The following is a 20,194-nucleotide window of genomic DNA, read 5'->3' as shown; positions in this document are numbered from 1 at the left end:
TGCAAACATGATACTTAGCAAGGGGAAGTGGGAAAGAAAAAATTGTATTATGAAATTTGAAGCTACCGTTTAATAATAGTATTCGGTAGTGATGGAACTTAGTAAGGACTTTAGTTTGACAAAGGATTACAAAATCAACTGCACAACAGATTTTTTTTTTCCAGCTTCTTAAAAGCATGCTAAATGAAGATATAAAAAGGTTTGCTTGATTTTACAGTTCCTTTACTGCTGCAGATTATCATTCTCTTATTTTGTATTCCGTTTTATGAAGGCACAAAGCCCAGTTTATCAGTGTCTCCAGGGTTTGCTGGAGCAATGAGCCTGGCTGGACTAGAAGAGAGATTTGGGCAGGTCGGCAGTGACTCCCAGGAGAGTGTAAGCTTGTCTTCAGAGGCTTGCCGGACCAAACAAAGAGAGACCTGCTCCCACAGTCAGTCCCAGTCCTCCCACAGCATGAAGGTGCAGGACAACCCAGTAACCAGAAGCTCCTTCCTAGGCCAGGAGAGGCCCATTATCTGGGCCCAAAACCAGCTGCTGTCTTGCCAGACACTCCTGGAGGAAGAGGCCAAGCAGGAGGCTGAGGGACATGCGGAATCAACCGTGGCGGTGCCAGAGAACAAAGCTGGGAAGAGACTCAAGAAACTAAAGAAGAAGAAAGCTATACGGAAAGCCAACGATGGGCAAGAGAACAGCGACACAGAGCAGGACGTGGACTCGAGCAGGCCGGTCAGGAAGAGCAAGCCCAGGAAAGCTGCTAAAGGAGGGAAGGTGAGCACATCCACCCCCCAGAAGGGAGACAAGCCGGGCCAGGGCACTGACCCCTCCAATGCAGGTCTGGAGCAGGGCACTGGTGACAGCGACTCCGTCCTGGAGATGATCGAGCTCCCCAGCACACAGCTGGAGGTGGTGGCCATTGACTCCTCTGACTCCAGGGATGAGAAATGGGGCAGTCCCTCAAAGAGAGAGCTCCACACAGTCTCGGCATGCAACCACACAGAGGCCCAGAAGCTGGGCTGTGATGAAGTGAGCTCCACTAGCGAATTGGTGACCAGCAGCAAGAGCAGCACCAATGTGGTGTAAGTACTGTGTGTAAAAAGTTAGGACTGTCTCTCTTTTATTTATTTATTTATTTATTTATTTAGGTCAAAAAGGTGTCTACAGTAAATATGTCTGGTGGTGTGGGTATGTATATTGTGACGAATTCTCGCACTCTCACGGTTCGTTGCCCCTTTAAAATAGACCCAGGACACCAGAAATTGATTTTTAAAGTGCTTACGCGCACTTTTAATAAACACAAATGAAAATAAACTAAGCAAGCAAACACCTAGCTCCTTCTTGGAGCACTAACTATACAGTCAGGATTCCCTAACTACTATCCCGGACAGCTAAGCTGTTTACCGGTACCCAAACACAAAAACCCACACAGTTGAACACGGTACCTTACTACGTCTGCTCGGAACCAGAGCACACTTTCTGTTCCTTTCTCTCAGCAGCCTTGAACAAACTGACTGTCTCTCTTAAATACACTGCACCTGGCTCTAATTTACAATTACCACCAGGTGCAGGGGATTACTAAACCATAAAACAATGAAACAATTAGCCCAATAACACCCAAATGTGCATTCTCACATGTTTTAGCAGGGAAGGATTTTCACCCCCTCCCTGCTATCTCACAATATATATATATATATATATATATATATATATATATATATATATATATATATATATATATATATATAATTTTTTTTTTTTTTTTTTTCCCAGTAAGACCGAGTCTACTAAGGGATTGAAGAACTCTTCAGGTACTGTATCACATGCATAGGTTCTTCTGTCATTTAGGTTGTTAGGATTTTAACCAGTTTTATTGCTTGCAATTCTTAGTTTCTCTGATTTTTATTAAATATTTTATTGAAGTGCTTGTTTTGGATGAACTGTTTCAAGGGTCACACCGAAAATTGGTAAAAACAAATGTAAGTATCAAGATGGGACAGCAAACACTGAACTTTCATGGGCTATTCCACCTCTGCTATCACAAAAAACAATTTACCAGAAACCACAACAAGACAGAGTTGCTCTTATTACTGTTTGTATGAAAATTGTCCTCAATTTTGCCTGTAGCACAGAAGTGTCTAGCCTACCCCCGAGTGTATAATATGAGGAAGTCTCTACATTATAGACGACTCAGTGTCTCGGTATAGAAGAGCCCCTTTAAGAATTCCAGCATGTTTTCAGGGGCTGAGGGGCTTCAGTGGATTGTCACTGGAATTTGGAGCTTTGTGTTACCAGTGGGTCACATGTGTACCACAGACTTTACCTAAAATAGTACGTAGTGGGTTATGAGTACTGTTTATGGGCATCTGCAGCGCTCTTTTGTAACAGATCCCAAAGAGTTTTCTGTGATAGTTCTCTCTTCTCACTGTGGTATTAATTATCCTGCCAATGGGGTGTAATCGGTTGATCTAAACAGACCATTGTTTTTAATATTACTATTTAAGGCAAAAATACACTAAAGAGACTTGCACACACTGTTAGAGAGTTTGCTAAAATCTCCTTTATTAATGTATTCACAAATAGTGGTATGTAGATTTGCCACCGTTTAGATCAATTGAACAGACCCCATTGTTGTTGATTTGGTATACACAAGTGAACAGCTAACTTGCTAAAAGCAAAATCATGTATAAGGATAATTGCTTCACAAAAACTGGAATTTTTAATTGCTTTTAATGACAAAGACACACACACTTTTTATCTAGTATTCACAAACTACATGTTGATGAAGTCTGCAGTACAGCTGTAGGGATGTGCAGTATCCTGTGAGGTGAATGTTGAGATGTGTCTCTCCTTTCTTTAGAGGTCTCCTCGGAGCCTGGTGAGGAGGACGAGCCCACAGAGGGCTCCTTTGAAGGGCACCAGGCCGCTGTGAACTGTATGCAGATACACAACGGGCTGCTCTACACCTGCTCCGGGGACAAGACTGTGCGCGTTTTTGACCTAATAGTGAGTGTTAGTGGAGGATTAACCCCTGGCGGTCTATGTATTCAGTGCTTGTCAGACGCGTCAGGTCCAATTTATTTTCACACGGCTGAAAGAACACAGGACTAATGCCACATGTAATAGAGAAGGTACTGCTACTGCCTTTCAGTGTTCTTTCTTTAACTGCATATTATAGCTGCCATTCATCTCATGGGTGAGTAAACATCATTATCACAGAACCTCTTGATAGATGGCATTCTTCAGTTCGTTGGAAAGATGTTTTTCATGACAGTGCCGAGAATTAATTATTTAACTTGCTATGCATTCAGGTGTTAATAAGGTTAGCACACCCAAGCCATAAACCATTTCAGCTCACTCATCCACCTGGCTGTTGTATGACTATTGAAAGTTTGCATTAAATGGAAGTGGGGTTGTGGACTGGTTGTTGTAGTGAAACTGCTCCTCCAGCCTCCCCCTATGGAAACAAGCCGCATCTCCCCCTGAGCTCTCCTCCACACGTGCCAGCCTGAGCTTGTTTTCGTCCCCCTCTCTTAGACTCGGAAGTGTGTCGCCATATTTGAGGGCCACAGCACCAAAGTGAACTGCCTGCTGGTTAGCAAGAGTGCGGGGATCCCAGACAGGCTATACACAGGCTCCAGCGACCACACCATCCGCTGCTACTCCATCAAGGTAATGTTACGGGCCTCGTTAATGCACAGGGGCAGCAGGAATTCAGACGCTTACAGGCGGTTTCAATATCCAAGGTCTGTGCATAGAGAATACTGCATGGGGTAGTGTGTGATATGAAAATGTAATGCCTACCCGAGGGGTTAGGTGCAACATATATCCAAGTGAATTTATCCAAGCATCCCACCCAAGAGTGGGCATTACATTCTCATTTATCACACACTACCACATGCAGTATTTTTCATAATCTGTGATGAGCAATTTTTTCCCAGCTGAGAAGCTAGAGGTACGGTTGGAATTCCTTTCAGTTTGACATCTTGTGCTGGGGTCCCACTCTGTTACTGCTGTTAATGCTCAAGTGTTTCCCGTAACAACTGTCCGGTTATTATGGGAAATATAAACTGGATGAGCCCATTGAAAAAATTGCTCACCAGTTGTTATATTATCTAAGTGTACTTTCTCTTGACTCTGTAAGACAAACTTGTCTGACACAGCAAAAAGTGTACAAGAAATACACTCAACATTAGAGGTAGCCACTGAACACTTAAACATACATTTTAATTGTGTAAAAAAATAACATTTACCAGTGAAGTACATTGATTTAAAAAAAAAAGAAATAAAATTCATAGCCAAGAAACATATTTTGTTAACTGTAGCAATTTTAACTAGTCTAATAATATAACATGAAGAAATACACAGTACACCTGAAGGATATAATAAAATTATATTCTATAATGAGGTGAATGGTGTAGTTTAATGAAAGTTAACCTGTCTCCCTCCAGACCACAGAGTGTATTGAGCAGTTCTGCCAGCTGGACCGAGTCCTCTGCTTACACAGCCGCTGGAAGATCCTGTTCGTTGGGCTGGCCAATGGCAGTGTGGTCAGCTTCAGCTTGAAGGTGAGCACTGCCCTACTGCAAGCGGAGGGGTTCCACATTCATTCTGCCAGGTATTCACGTGATCAACACGTACATTCACAATAGTTTGTTCTTGAATTTCACTACTGATACTAGATTGTGCTCCAGGGTCTTTTCAGTTAATTTAAATAATGGTTGATCTTAATAGCTGTGCACTTTAAATGACTAAAATATACCCTCACAACTGCACTTCATTATTCTTGCAGACAGAAATGCCCTAAGAGATTCAGATGCACTGTTATATGTTTGATTTTCAGAACTGTAGTATGTTATCTCAGTGTCGGTATTGCGTGTTTATGCTAGCTGTGACTATTCACCCTTGAACTCCGGAGTAATGTAGGAGGGAACACTAAGGAGTTGTTGTATTGAAGTTTAAACTCAATATAATTGTGGAGCATTGCAGCCAGGTGAATATAGATACTATGGATATAGTTTGTCGAATATTGATACTAGGATATAGATAGTCAATGTAGTATTGATAACTGTTTTGCAATTTCCTTGTATTCTACAACTTGATAGATAAAAGCTTAGAATAACTAGTGAGCATTTTTTTTCTAATGGGCTCATCGACTTGGTATTACATTCTCATATTGCACACTATATAGTGTGTAGATGTTATCCATAACTATTAAACACTCCATAGTGCTGCATTTAGAAACACTGAAAGAATCTTCAATTCACTGACCAGTGTTTTGACTAGAAGACTTTGAAAGACTTCTTGTCAAAATGTTTGTTGTTAGATTTTAGTTTATTTTATTATTACTAAAGCCTCTAGTTGGCTCTATTGTGCTGAAAGCCTGGAATGCACTCCAGCAAATCCTTTCCTTGTGAACTGCATGATATTAAAACTCCTATCTCCTTTTATACCTCAGCTTGTTTCAGATCTTTGGGTTTGTGTTCAAAACATCCATAACTTAAAAACGTACAATCAGAAAACTAAGGTGTAAAACTAAATGTTTTAGCCTGCGCCTTCTTCAGTGTGCAAATAATGTTCTAAAACACTGAAATCCTCCCTTGCATGGCTTTACTTCTCTGTATTAAATCTATGAATGGTCTGCCCTGTGAGACGCTCCCTTTTCATCCCACGCTCTCTTGCTGTCCCCAGACAAACAAGCAGCTAGATGTGCTTGAATGCCACAATCCGCGGGCAGTGAGCTGCCTGGCCTCGGCTCAGGAGGGGGCGCGCAGGATCCTGCTAGTGGGCTCCTATGACTGCACCATCAGCGTGAGGGACGCCAAGAGTGGCTTGCTGCTGCGCACCCTGGAGGGGCACACCAAGACCGTGCTCTGCATGAAGGTCTGTCGGGACTTCCGAGCCCCTGGCCAAAAACTGCTTCCCAGATTAGGAAAAGGAGCTTGTTAATGCAGTTGAATAAAACTTCAACCTGTAATTTGCTTGTTGTCAAGGTGTCAACTTAATTCCCAAGTAGTATTTATTGCACCTCCAGTAGGCAATGCTGCCCCCCATGAATCAGCTGAAATTTTATACACATGCTTACAATGAGTTAAGTGTTTTATTCATCCCAAAAAATTGAACTTTTCCATTTATCCTTTATAATCACTACTATTCTAGTCACCAGGGGCTGGATATAAATGATATGGATTTTGTAATCCTCTTCCTTGTGATCAAGATTACATTGAAACATATTTCGTAATCATAATTATTTGTAGTCTGGGTAAATGTAATGCAGCAGTGATGTATTCTGAAAAACCAGATCAAAACAATCCAGATAAAATCACAACGTATAGGATGACAAAATCCAGATCACTTTTATCCAGATTCCAAGTTTTGACCAGCCCCTGGGCATGGCAGTTTACTCCAGCTTCTAATGAAACAGGATTAGCTGCACAATCGGCTTCATCCTCATTGATTTCCTGTTACTGTAGTAATTCAGTAATGTGGACTCAGACGCAGTACACTTTATCAATGCCACCTTCACGAATACCAGGGCAGTCATTGCACAAGTAAAGAACAACCTTTTGGCACACTGTTGATATAGATCTTCCTTTAAAACAAGTAACATCTTTCCACTGGATTACAGCTGCAAATGGACCGTGCTGACTGCTATATAGGTTTAACTATTAAACAGTTTTGTTTATTTTTTTCTGTAAGTGTTATTGTATATACTGTAATAAGTACATGTTGTCTTCCAGGTTGTGAATGACCTGGTGTTCAGTGGATCCAGTGACCAGTCTGTTCATGCGCACAACATCCATGTACGTGAACTTTTCATGCCGTTTCCATAGGTATACTTAGTAATGGTTATAGTGGCACTTTTGATTTTTATCAAAGTCGCTTGTCTTTTTATCAGCTCCTTATCTTAAGAATTCATTTTGAGCTCTTCCTATCCAGCTACAACCACATCCACCCGTATGCAAGAAAACTCCCTGCAACCACATGACCACTAACCGCAGAACCAATCCACCACACGACTCCAGTTCAGTGAAGAGTGTTCTCAAATCCAGTTGCAGTGATGTAGACATGTCCTGTCCTTGCCTTGTCTATACTGAAGCTAGTGCAGTGGTCAACAGCATGTACAGGTTAAGCCTCGTTCTCATTACTGTGTGTGTTGTTTTAAAATGTGTAAAGCACTTACATAATGCAATGTACTGTGTTTTCTTCTTTTATTAAATGTACAGTATAAGTAATCATTAAGAGGGTCTTTTAATCAGACACTACCTGAAAGTTTTAAATAGTTACTGGATTATAGCCAAATGCAATCTGTAGGAGGCTAGGAGAGTATAATAAAAGTTTGATGGAGATGGTGCATAATCAAGGTAATTATTGCGTTGTGTGTCAAATGGGCATGATTTATTTTTTCTCAATTTTTTGCTTATTTAATTTTGCATGCTTATTTTACAATTTATCAGGTTTTTTTAGTGCTTTGTATTTTAGAGGGTAGCTGGCAAAGACGAAACATCCATCATAAATTATTGTTGTACATTTAATAGATTTAGTTAAACTAAAGGAAGCTAAATGAGCTGAGAGGTGCGTCTAGCTTTCTTCATTTTGCTGCTTCCAGTTTTCTAATTCAAAGGCATTTCTCTTGAAATGCTTTGCAGAAATACATAGTTCATGGGCATCTCAAAACAGGACATTCCACTACATCTTATTACAGTAAACTACCGAATGACAAAAATTCTGAACGTATGGAAAACGACATTAAGCGTTGTATAATTTCTTCTATTTAAAACCTGATTTGATCGTTAGTGATTATGCACAGTTGACACTGTCTTGTATGGTAAGAGTGCCCTGTGTCTGGCTTCACACTTTCATTCCTACCCAAAGTGGTCCCCAGCAGACACTCTTCTACCCTAATGGTACATACAGCACGCTGCCTTCATATCACTGTAGTTGGGAATCCATGGTTACAAGACCCTGCTATTTGTGTTCTGTCTTATAATGAATACAATGTGCCACTGTAATGGTACTATGAGATGAATGGGAGCGAGATCAATGCTGTCTAATAACCCATTCTGTGGTATAAAGGGCTACCTTATAAAGGGGGAGCAGTAATGATTTGGACAGGTTTCCAAAGTCGAGCTGTATGTGGTGATGTTGTTTCCTGTATTGCTTGTCGTTGACAGACTGGAGAGTTGGTGCGCATCTACAAAGGGCACAGCCACGCCGTCACCGTGGTCAATATCCTGGGGAAGGTCATGGTGACAGCCTGCCTGGACAAACTGGTGCGGGTCTACGAACTACAGGTACAAACAAACAGATTCCACTGTCTGGAATGGAGCCCTGGGTCCATTCACATTGCTTTGCATACAGTGTTAACAGTTGATTTTACTTCTTTAAGGAGGATGTTGCCTTTTAAACCCTTGTCGTGATTTTCAAATATATGTTTTGCTTCCTAGACATGCAGATTTTGAGAATGTAATCTGTTACAAGGGCATAATTAGGTGCTACGGACAGTGTAGTAAACCTTGCCTACAGTGGTGCAATAATGATTTATTGCTTCATGTTATTTTTGTGTTTGCTCCTCAGTGAGTTAATCTACGATCCTCTTTTTTCTTTCAGTCTCATGACCGATTACAAGTTTACGGAGGGCACAAAGACATGGTCATGTGTATGACAATCCACAAAAGCATGGTGAGTGCTGTGCACTCCGCATTGCATAAAACTAAATGCAATTTGTTTCTCAAGAAACACTGCAGAATGAGATGTAATCCACTGTTTTCCTCACTTTGTGTTTATAGATTTACACCGGGTGCTATGATGGGAGTGTCCAAGCTGTGCGGTTAAATCTCATGCAGAACTACCGTTGCTGGGTAAGGTCTTAAGAGTTCTTAAAGCAATGCTTTTGCTCCCTCTGGACAGGCACACTATTTGTTTTTTGTGTCTGTTTATTACCCCATGATAAATTCCTTGTCAGCATTCATTACTGTTTCTGCACTTGCAATTTATTTGGCATGCTGAGTAAAGCCACAGACATGTTTCATCTTTGAGGCAGAATCTGAACAAACATGAGCAAAGTGGAATTTATGTAATTTATTTGATTAATATGAGTTTCAAATGATTTCAGAATAATTCTGTGGGTCTACAATTAATGTCAGACTAAAATAAAATGTTCATACTTGTCATGAACTTATGACATGAGGGTTGGTTTACCTCAGTAAGGGGAACTTATCTGACATCTTTAAAATAAAAGATGAGTTGACAAATATAACCCTAGCCAGTGTGTTAAGTGCAGCACAGAGACCAGGGCCACAGGACACAGTTGGAAATGAAAAGTAGGCAGAGGGAAGGAGACACTTTTACACAGTGCTGAGGCTGTGGAAGGGGTTACCACTCCGTGTTGCTGATGCACAATCATTGGGATCCTTTAAGAGCCGAATTGGGGACCAGTTAGCTGCTAAGGACCAGACGATCACTGATGGACTGAATGGCCTCCCCTCATTCATATATTTATTATGGTTTTATGCGGGTATCCAGATGTGTTTTTATTTTTTGCCATAGTTTAAGCCTTTGGCGTTTTACCATATGTGCATATTGTCCCAAATACCGGTGCAGATCCAAGTACCCCCTACACAACAATGAACCCCCTCTTTGTTTTCTCGGAGTGGCACGGCTGCTCCCTCATTTTCGGGGTAGCGGATCACCTGAAGCACCACCTCTTGACGGACCACACCAACGCCAACTTCCAGACACTGAAGTGCCGCTGGAGAAACTGCAACGCCTTCTTCACTGCCAGGAATGGGTCCAAGCAGGTGAGATACGGGGTCCAGAAAGAGGGCAGAGGATGGTCCAGAGAAAGAGAAGGGGAAGAGAGGAGAATCGGGGTGGAGAGAAAGAGAAGAGGGCAGGGAGAGAAGAGAACCAGGAGAGGAGTAGGGGGACTAGAGAGAGGGTTGCAGGGAGGACAGCCAGGGGGAGCAGGAAGACAGCCAGGTGGTCCAGAGAAGGGAGCAGTTAGGACAACCAGAGGGTCCAGAGAGGGGGAGTAGGGGGGGACAGCCAGAGGGTCCAGAGAAGGGGGGGGGGGATATCATCCCCCCTATCGGTCTCCAAGGGGGAGCCCCTCGTCCCCCCCTGTCGGGTCCCCAGGGGGGAGCCCCTCGGGACCCCCCTGTCGGTCTCCAGGTCTCTCCCCTCGTCCCCCCTGACGGTCCCCAGGTAAGAGGGGGGGGTGAGTGGGGATCAGGGAGATATTGGGAGGATCCTGTCCTTTTGCTGGTCCGTAGGTCATGCTTCCTTTTTACATAGGGAGGATCTTGGTTGCAGTGTGCTATACTTTTTGTGTTGCAGGGAATGAATATGCATGAACTCTTAGTAAGATTGCGCTGTGTTGCGGTTTTTAAAGAATGGCTGTTTTCCTGTGTCCTCAGGATACTCCCAAACACATGCAGAAACATGCTGAAGAAGACAGCAAGCTCGACCCATAAGGAAGGATTTCTCCTCCCATATTGGGAGGCATTGAAACATCCCAGGGGAAAAAAAACAAACCACAGCCCTCCTTCAATAGTGACGTGAGTGAGGATAAGGCAGAGATGACCAGCAAGCTGCCTTATTGCTCAAGGGAGAAGAGGAGGGGAGTACCTCATAGCCTGCGTCTGCATGGAGCACGGTCTGTCATTACTGTCCGCTCTCATAGAGACCACACCTCAGTGCTACATAAGGCTCTTTATTTCCCGTTTTAATCAGTGTTTTATTTAGAATATAAAACAAAAAAATAACAATAATAATTTAGTATCTCATTTTTTCCAGTTAATATCAGAGGGTTGGGGGGAAGGGAGAAAAAGCCAAGATATTTATTAAGGGGTAAGTGGATTATTTGAGTCGTCACAGTTCTGCTTATGACGGTACAAGCAGACGTTGGTGTACAATATAGCAGGAAAACTGAATCCATCTAATACTCATTTTTAAAGGTCATAAACCTGTATTTTAATATTTAGGCATTTTATTATGGTAAATATATAGGTGAAAATATGGGTGGGGGTGCGTGAATTAGTTCAGTTGAAATAGTTCATTTGAAAGTGAAGAGCACAAGTGAGTGTAGCCGTGTCAATCATTAAACAAGAGCTCCACTGGAACAGCAAATAGAAGCACTCAACAATGTACTGATGAGGACAATTACACCCTGCTGATTCAGGAGGATGGTGTTCTCTGCTAATCCATTTGTTTTTAATCTTTTGTATCATTTCTGTAACTGCTGACCATGCTGAAGGCCAAGCCTTTCACACATTAAGCTGTGTTCATTCATAGAACAGACAAAGGTGCAGAACAAACAACGGTATCTTGACTTTATGTGTGTAAGGGAAAGCTACAGTTACTGACACACTGAAAAAGAAGCATTTAACTCAGATTTATGGCAGTATGGCATGGTGGGATGGGGATACAGTCCTCAGAACTCATATAGTGATCTGGCAGTTTGGGCACTGTTTTATAGTTTAAAGAGTTTGCATCTGAAGGATTGTTGTGTTTGATGTGTAAGATGCTGGTTCTTGTTTAAGCTATCATCTTGGCACAAAGCTAAGTGCATCACAACAGCCTGTTGCACAGCCAAAGAGAGCAGCTTTGTTGCGGGTGGTAAATGGATCGTGAATACTGCATTGAGATTCTTATCTGCTCTTTGCAAATCGTGTCTGTTTACTTCTTCCAATGGTCTTTAGAAGGTTTTTCTAGATGTAGATGCTTCTGACAAGGATTTCTGAGGGATTTAAGAGCAGCATTAATCTAGATGAACCTAGGAGACACTAAAGAATCTCTTCCTCCCCTAGCTCTTCCAGTGTCAGTGAGATCATGCAAGCTTTTTACCACTCTGTCAATCTCAGGTGCACCAAGTTCAGTATATTTAACTTTTTTTTTGTGGTTTGTATACTTTTTTTTTCTTATTTAAAAATAAATAAATGCGTAATTTCATAAACTGGTTTTGAGTTTGCAAAAAACAAAATGGCAATGACAATTTCTCACAGTATATAAAATACAGAGTGTTTTTGTATTTTAAAGGAATGGGTTTATTGCAGTGATGGTACAGAGCAGGTGTGTGTTTTGTTTGTGTTCCACAATTGTACATGTGTTCTTGTTTGATTTGATTCTGGGGACATAGCTCCATTAGTACTGAAGTGCTAACTGTACTTGTGTTGGGTGTGAATCCATTATGTTGGCTTTCTTTAAATCCGTCATTTTAAGAGTGTGTTATTATTTTATTTGGTAGCTTTTTGAAGTAGTTTCTAGGTGTGGAAGAAATACTTTATAGCGCCAAATACAAAAACTAAATTCCAAAATCCAAACAGTCAGTCACATGTATACAGTGGTTCTCATTGAACATGAAAGATACTGACTGCCTGTTAAAAAAAAAAAAAAAAAAAAAAAAAAAAAACATTGGTCTTATTGTATAACTACATTTTATTTTAGTATTACTGGTTAACACAAAGAATGGAGGACATAAATATCTATATGAACCTTTTATCAACCATAGTTCATTTATCAAGATATTAAATGAGAAAGATGACACCTACTCTTGGTACAAAGATTGAACATTGAACAGTTCTATAAATTCTTCATTCTTCAGAACATCAATGTGCACACAAAACAATCCATTCTGAGCCAGAAGGTAACCATTGTGAACTCCGTCCATCCAGATTGTGAGTCTGTGGTTTGAAAAGAGTGGAAAAAAGTTTTACCAAAAAAAAGATAGCAGTAAGGCGTACAGGTGTTTGAGTTTTTTGTTCCAGTTTTGAGGGGTTTTGTACTTTTTTTTTCTTTTAAGTGATTTGTTAAGGACTGATATTTCTATACGGGATAGCTACTTGGTCAGGATCGGCAGGCTTGTTTTGTTTCAGAGTTTAAAGGTGCTACCATGATGAATGCCATACATTTGTAAGCTTTAGTGCTAGCCATGCCATACACATACACAATTTCCAGTAGTGGTGACCAAAAGAATTAGGTGGTCACTTTTAAATTGAGAAAAAAACACCTGTGAAATGTTTTCAATTGTCTGTTTGATTTTTGTCCGTATTGGTGATGCATAGGGACTTTCTTTTACAGCACAATCCTGTGTTTTTTTTTTTTTTTTTTTTTTTCTGTATGGAATTAAATCATTTGAAAACAGTACAATATATTCTCTTCTTGCCAGTCTGCTGTATTTTTAGAGGAATCGTTTAGTTTATCTCCTATTCAACAACATGCCTGTTTGAACTGTTGAACTGTTGAACTGACTCTACAATGATGTCTACCATCAAATCAAATGCCCATTAAACCCAAATAAACATCCCCACAAGACTAGAATTAGAACCCTCTCCAAAGATGAACCACGTTTTTAGTTTGAATGAGTTAGTGTTACTGTACAGCTGACTGGGCCACATTTAAGTTCCATATTTCCAATTACAGACTGGTGCAGCTAGCCTTTAGTTCTCAATTGAAGTTACAAAGCTGCAAACTTGTTGCTGAGATTTTGTAAAGAGAAATTGTATCGGCAATAAAACATTTAAAATTTTATTTGCTGTGTTGTGTTTTTCTTATGAAAAAGATGCCTTACTTTTTTATATTTGTAATTAAAGAACACTAACAACAAAGACCATTTAAAAATGAGAACAGTCTTATTAAGGTTTTAAAGGAGGCTGTGTGGTCCAGTGGTTAAAGAAAAGGTCTTGTAAACAGGAGGTCCCCAGTTGAAATCCCAGCTCACTCACTGACTCGCTCTGTGACCCAGAGCAAGTAGCTTAACCTCCTTGTGCTCCGGTGAGACGTTGTAAGTGGCTCTGCAGCTGATGCATAGCTCACACACCCTAGTCTCTGTAAGTCGCCTTGGATAAGGCACCTGCTAAATAAGCAAATAATAATAATACTAATACTAATTTACAATAGAAATGTGCAAATTAATGTCAAAGGACAAGGGCCTAAGATGGGAAATTTATCTACAAGGGACAGCCAAAAATGAACTATTTACTGTGGAAGCTGCTTCATATGCATTTGCACAAATGGCTTTTTCAACTTATTTTTTTCATGTGTATCATGTGTACTCCCATATTCAGTGCTGTAAGTGGTTTAGCATTATGAGATGTGAGCAATATTGAAAGAACAATACATGCAAAAAATATACAAGTAGGACGAAATCAAGTTTACCCTTTAAAATACCAAATAGATGTTAAATAATTTCATCAAATTACTAGTTTAATAATATAATGTTTAAAACTTCTGTATAAACAGTGATAGTGCAGCCGTGCTCCAGTAGTGTTTGAGTTAACCTGGCTGGCTTGTGTTGGTTAGAATCTAATATTTTTGGAGGTTGTTATAAAATAAATACATATAATTAATGGATTCCAGAACACCAGAGCAGAATAAATCCAATCAGTAAATGCACAAGTTTTATTTGATGAAAATGATTTAAAAAAAAAAAAAAAAATACAGTACACTCATTTTACCAATTTGTTTTTATGAAAAACCACAAATCATAATTCCAACCCAATATTTTTTTATTACACCAGGACACTTTCATTTGGGTGTTGGGTCTTGAGGTGTGATTGACAGTAATAATCCTGAAGTCAGGGGGCACCAGACCACCATATAAACAGAGTGCCTCCCATGTGAGTTCACTTTCATTAAATATGTTTGACAGTGTAAAGAGAACAGTACTTTCCAAGCAAGGATCTTCACGAAAAGCATGGGGATTGACAAGCTCAGAAAAAAGGGTAAGAAGAAACAAAAACTATATCTTTTTTTTAATGCAATGCTGTTTAGCTGCAAATTGGGGAGGGGCTGTACTTACAATCCTACTTCCCTGGGTGTACTTATTAAGTGATGTCATAACCAATAGGATCCATTCACAGAACAATCACTAATAAATCCAGTGCTATAAATGACCAAGACAAGCTTCAAACACAACTTGTATGTGAAAACCGTTGAAACATTGTTTGTGCAGAGCATCCTCCACATGGAAAAGAATGAGCGCAACAATCATCAAAATGGACATTTTTAACACCTGCCCTGGCACGCCTTTCTCAATAACATCTGGTTATCAACCCCAAATGGAGGAGACACCACCAGATTGGTACTTAAGCTGGAATGACCCTCCTGTGAAATTATTATATACATTCGAAACCCTGTTGGGCTTCCATACACATTTATACGGCTGCTTGTTATAAATTTATCTGACTTGCCTTCCAACATTGAGAGCTTGATCACTCCGTCACCATCCTTATCAAAGCCTGGAATGCTCCTGAAATAAGACGAGTCAGAAAAGCAACACAGAAAGGACAGCTGCTGGGGCAGACAGCTCACATTGATGCCAGCTAACTGGGTTAAAAGTCATAAGATTACAAGTTTCTCCGAGGCATTCAGCGATCGCACGTACCTTCCTAGGAGGGCCAATCACCCGAATGGAGCCTTGAGATTGTACCAGAGGTTCTCACGCAGGCTCCATTTGAGCCTATATACTCCATCAAGTTGAAGCACCTGTCCATGTAGATAGTCTTCTTCATGGCTATCATCTCCGCAAAGGGGATGAGTGAGCTGCAGGCGCTGTCTGTGCATAGCTCCTGTATGCATATTTGGGATGATGGTAGCAGAGTGTCACTGCATGCAAACCCTGATTTTCTTCCCAAGCTGGTTACAGCCTTCCACGTGAATCAGTCCATAGAATTGGAGTGCTTTCATCCTCCACTGTTTGCGATGGAAGAGGATAAGAAGTTGAACCTTCACTGCCCAGTTCGGGCATTGAGATGTTATGTGGATAGGACAAGAGCGCTGCGTCAATCTGACCAGCTCTTCGTCTGCCATTGAACACGGACCCTGGGACAGCCCCTCTTGAAGCAGCGGCTGTCGCATTGCATTGAAGACACGACTGCGTATGATAGTGCTGGCTTACCCCCACCTGGATGGATAGCCGCACATTCCATGAGAGGTGTGGTTACGTCATGGGCCCTCTTCCGAGGTGCCTCCATGGCTGAGATTTGTGATCTACCCTGCCAGGTTCTACCGCCTGAATGTGGTAGATCCCTCATTGCCCTCTGTGGGCACTAGGGTCCTCGAGGTTGCACGCTCACGCTGCTGACCTTGGTCAGCCAGGACTTAGCGTCCCTCATATGCTGCCGTTCTTTCTTCCCTTGCGACAGCTCTGGTACACGTTTCCCATAACAATGTTTGGTGGCCATCTTCAAATTGAAAGGGAACGTTAGTTTACCTACCGTAAACCTAGTTCCCTGAATGAGAAGATGGCTACCAACCATGAGTTCGCTTTGGTAGACATCGTGGTTTCATTGTGAAAGAGAATGAACCTCCCCTGCATGATGGTTAAGTACCCTCGGGAGGCAGGACCGAGGGGGTCACTGAGGGGAGAAGGCCTATCGGCAGCTTTGATAGAAAGAGCTCAGTGACACCTATCAATAGGCAGGAGTGTATCCCATAACAATGTTTGGTGGCCATCTTCTCTTTCAGGGAACCAGGTTTACGGTAGGTAAACTAACGTTTTCATTTAGGTTGCTAAAATCTAGTTTTCAGCATTGGAGGTGAAATAGTAGAAATGGACGACAAAAAAAAGCAAGTTATATTTCGGCTAATGATCGTTTCAAGATATTTCCCAAAGAAACTGTACATGCAGATTGAGGTAATTGTTTTGCATATCTTAACGTGTGGAGAAAATAAGATCGATTGCTATTTAGCTTCAGAATCACACATTAAACAAAAGCTACTACAGAGGCTGTAGTATACTACAATGTGTGTTTGTAACTGGTGAATAACGACTGGATTCTTGATCCTTAGGATTTGTCTGTGTCATCTTAGTCCCCTTCAACCTAACCTACCTATCTGTCAACTAAACCTATATTATAAATACAATATTCTGTGTTTGGAGAGAGTTTGGATGCTTTATATTGCTGTAGCAAGACGACCAATAAGAAATTCAATATTATCGTTTCTTTATAAATATATAGTATGTGCATGCAGGCTTTTTGTTAAGTATATTTCATATGCAGCGTTAGAATAAAAAAAAAAAAAGTTCTGTTTCTGTGTTTATTTGCTTCACAGCCATATTGTTTGTGGTCAATATGGTAGGGTGGCAAGAAGGAAGCCATTACTCAAGAAAGCCCACCTTGAATCCTGTTGAATGTATGCAAAAAAACACTCAGGAGATTCTGTAGCCATGTGGCAAAAAAACTTTTTGGTCTAAATGCAGAGTGTTATGTTTGGCGCAAACCCAACACAGCGCATCACCCAAAGAACACTATCCCTACATGGTGGCAGCATCGGCAACGAGGAAGCTGCGCAGCGACTTCTGGGATACCAGGTGGAGCGAAGCAGTAGGCAAGGGGAGTGGAGCAATCAGCAGGGGGAACCCAAGTGATGTCTGCCTCTTGCGCAGCTGGCCCGGTGTCCACGCTGCCAGGACAGGGGACCCCCCTCGGCAGTGCTTGAAGGGATGGTGGTTGTGGAGGCACGTCCTCCCCTTTGACTTCCGCCGGTAGCTCTGGAGACGGCAACGGCTCCTCCTCCCCCTCCTCCGGCTCAGGAGACAGCGGTGCTTCTCCTGTCAGGGCTGGAACCAACAGGGCTGCTCCTGCCTGCTCCCACTTTTGGAGCAGCAGCTCCAGCTTGGTCGTTCCTGCCTCCATTTCCTGTTTTGCTCTTTTTGAGCAGCGGTGTTTTTACTGATCTTATCGATCAATTCTCTTAAATCTATATCCATGTCTGGGTCTTTAGGGGCGCCCACACACGCTGCCACCAAATGTACACCAGGCTTCCTCTCCGCGGTTTGTTGCCCCTTTAAAAGCAGACCCAGACACACAGAAATTAAGTCTTAGCGCTTGCGCACACTTTTAATAATAATAATAATAATAATAATAATAATAATAAACACCTAGCTCCTATTCAGAGCACTAACTAAACACGATACCAGCCCTAGCCTTAGCTTTTTTTTTTTTTTTTTTTTTTTAAAAACGAAAAAGATGTGTGAATGTTGACCCGAGAAGTGCGACGTTGTCGGGACTTGTCTGACTGACCAGAGGAATTTGTGGAACGGGTGACCAAGATTACATGTTACTATCGGTCCACGTCCATAGCCAGGATTGACTGTAGTTTGTTAACTGACAATTAACACGTAACGTGTACAAAAAAAGAAATCGTTTTCTCCTTAAGGAATATTTAACCCTCTCCCTGCTCATATATATATATACTATATATATATATATATATATATATATATATATATATATATATATATATATATACACACACACACAACACACACACACAGAATAAACAAATAAACGCGCAACACTGACTGTACATGTAACGCCCGCGAAGAGACGAGAGCCTCAATCTAGCAAGTAAATTACAAACTAATCTACACACACACATAGTAAACACATTTTATTTTACGGTAGTACAATTCTGAAAGAAAATGCAAGATGAACTATATACAGAACAGCAGTCCTTCTGAAGTTCTTACAGGTTATTTTGTTGTTTTTACTTCAATTGTAATTCCCTTACAAATAAAAACAATGTGCTTACAATCTATGAGAAGATTTAGTTTTGGTTTCTCTTGGAGAAATGATAAACAAGCAAGTTACAGTGAGAAAAAAAAATACTGGGTATGATATATTGTAGTTTTTACAGAAATCAATATCCATTCTGAGGTCATTTTTGGTGTAGAAAAAACATCTATGTCCAGGGTTGCCAGATCTCTGTGAGAAAAAAAAAAATACTGGACTTGAAAAAGAAGCCCCAAAGATCCTCTGTGTATCATTTCCAGTAATATGAACATTACATTGTCTGTATCATGTTATTCACCTTATCTATGGCCTTAAAAAAGTACTGGGCTCCACGTGAAGTGCAGGATATGCCCTATAGCCTGGAGATCTCAGGTTCGAAACCATGTCACAGCCGACCGGGGGTTCCTAGGGGGCTACGCACAACTGGCTGAGAGCCGCCCGGGTAGGGAGGGCTTAGGTCCGCAGGAATCTACAGTTCACCGCACACCAGCGACTCCTGTAGTCGATAGGGAGTCTGGGATTCTGCAGCGGAGCTGCCAGATCTGTGTGGTCCTCCAGCACTAGAGGTCTGCTGGCTTTGCTGTGGATCCACAGTGTGAAAAATGATGGATTGGCAGGAGCACGTTTCGGAGGACGAGTGTTCCAGTCGCCATTTACAGAGTGGGGGGGGGGTGCGAGCGGTGAGCCGAGGATACAGATAATAATTGGGCAAACAAAATTAGGGAGAAAAACCACGGGGTAAAAAATTGTCAATGACTAAATAAAAAAAAAAATATTCCTGGGCAATATGTGATAACCTTCATAAAAATATTGGTATACTGAAAGTAAAATAGTATAGCATAATAATAGTAATAGTAAAACCATAATATTTTGACCCAGGCAAACCTGCAGTATACTACTTCTTTAATAAGGGAGATCAATGAAAAAAAAAAGAAAAAGATGCAGCATATTTAAATTATAGGCTACATTCTAATCTAGCTAGAAATTGCTTAACATTGTGTATCAATGACACAAGGTAATGATACAACGTACACAGTGCACTTATCAATTTTATATAATAATTAAAAAATATTATATATAGTTTTGTATTCTGTTACATTTTAGTGATGCCTTTCACTTGAGACACTGTGTTATGCGGGTCTACAGTACCTTGCTCTGAGCATGAAGCTCTTCATGCGACTCTGCATTGGCAAGCGAACCTTACTGAACAAAATGCTTCACTTTTCATTTCAGTAATTTTCAGATGTCATTTCAGAGAACAATGGAGCTGTCTTTGTTTTACAATGTGCTGATTAAACAGGACGAGCAAGCATACTAAGTTAGTCTTATACTTCAGAAGTTGCTGCAATCATTATTTTGTTTAGTCCAATTTAGCAGATGATCCACCTGTGGTGATTATCATCTGGCGCGCTGCATTCGGGATTAACAAGTGTACTAACTGTAGTCCAAGCAAGTAGACTAAACCTGCTTAATCCACTAGTTAGACACATCAAGTGGACTAACTGGTACGCTGCAATCGACCCCCTATGTCTTATAGAGAAAACAACGTTCAAATGAAGGAAGCTGGAATGTTGCCTACTTATTTAGAAAACATGCTTTTGAATTTTGTTGAACACTCATTCATGCTTGCGAGTACCGTAAAGACTGCAGGTAAATTGTTTGATTTAAGCCAATACTTTTGA

General features: G+C 41.0%; 1 protein-coding gene across 1 annotated transcript in view; it reads left to right on the top strand.

Annotated features, from left to right (window-relative positions):
* znf106a (zinc finger protein 106a) overlaps positions 1-13,524 on the top strand; it is a 38,768-nt gene extending 25,244 nt beyond the window's left edge. The window contains 12 exon segments of the mRNA XM_041275644.1: positions 272-1,080; positions 1,778-1,805; positions 2,855-3,000; positions 3,532-3,666; positions 4,446-4,562; positions 5,686-5,877; positions 6,735-6,797; positions 8,169-8,288; positions 8,605-8,676; positions 8,784-8,855; positions 9,648-9,794; positions 10,413-13,524. Coding sequence (XP_041131578.1) covers positions 272-1,080; positions 1,778-1,805; positions 2,855-3,000; positions 3,532-3,666; positions 4,446-4,562; positions 5,686-5,877; positions 6,735-6,797; positions 8,169-8,288; positions 8,605-8,676; positions 8,784-8,855; positions 9,648-9,794; positions 10,413-10,469 — 1,958 coding nt within the window. The 3' untranslated portion in view covers positions 10,470-13,524.
* The last annotated feature ends 6,670 nt before the right edge of the window (positions 13,525-20,194 follow it).

The sequence above is a fragment of the Polyodon spathula genome, chromosome 17 (genome assembly GCF_017654505.1).
Source record: "Polyodon spathula isolate WHYD16114869_AA chromosome 17, ASM1765450v1, whole genome shotgun sequence".
NCBI lineage: Eukaryota > Metazoa > Chordata > Actinopteri > Acipenseriformes > Polyodontidae > Polyodon > Polyodon spathula.
The sequence above is the reverse complement of the archived record's forward strand: the minus strand, read 5'-3'. Positions and strand labels throughout refer to the sequence as shown.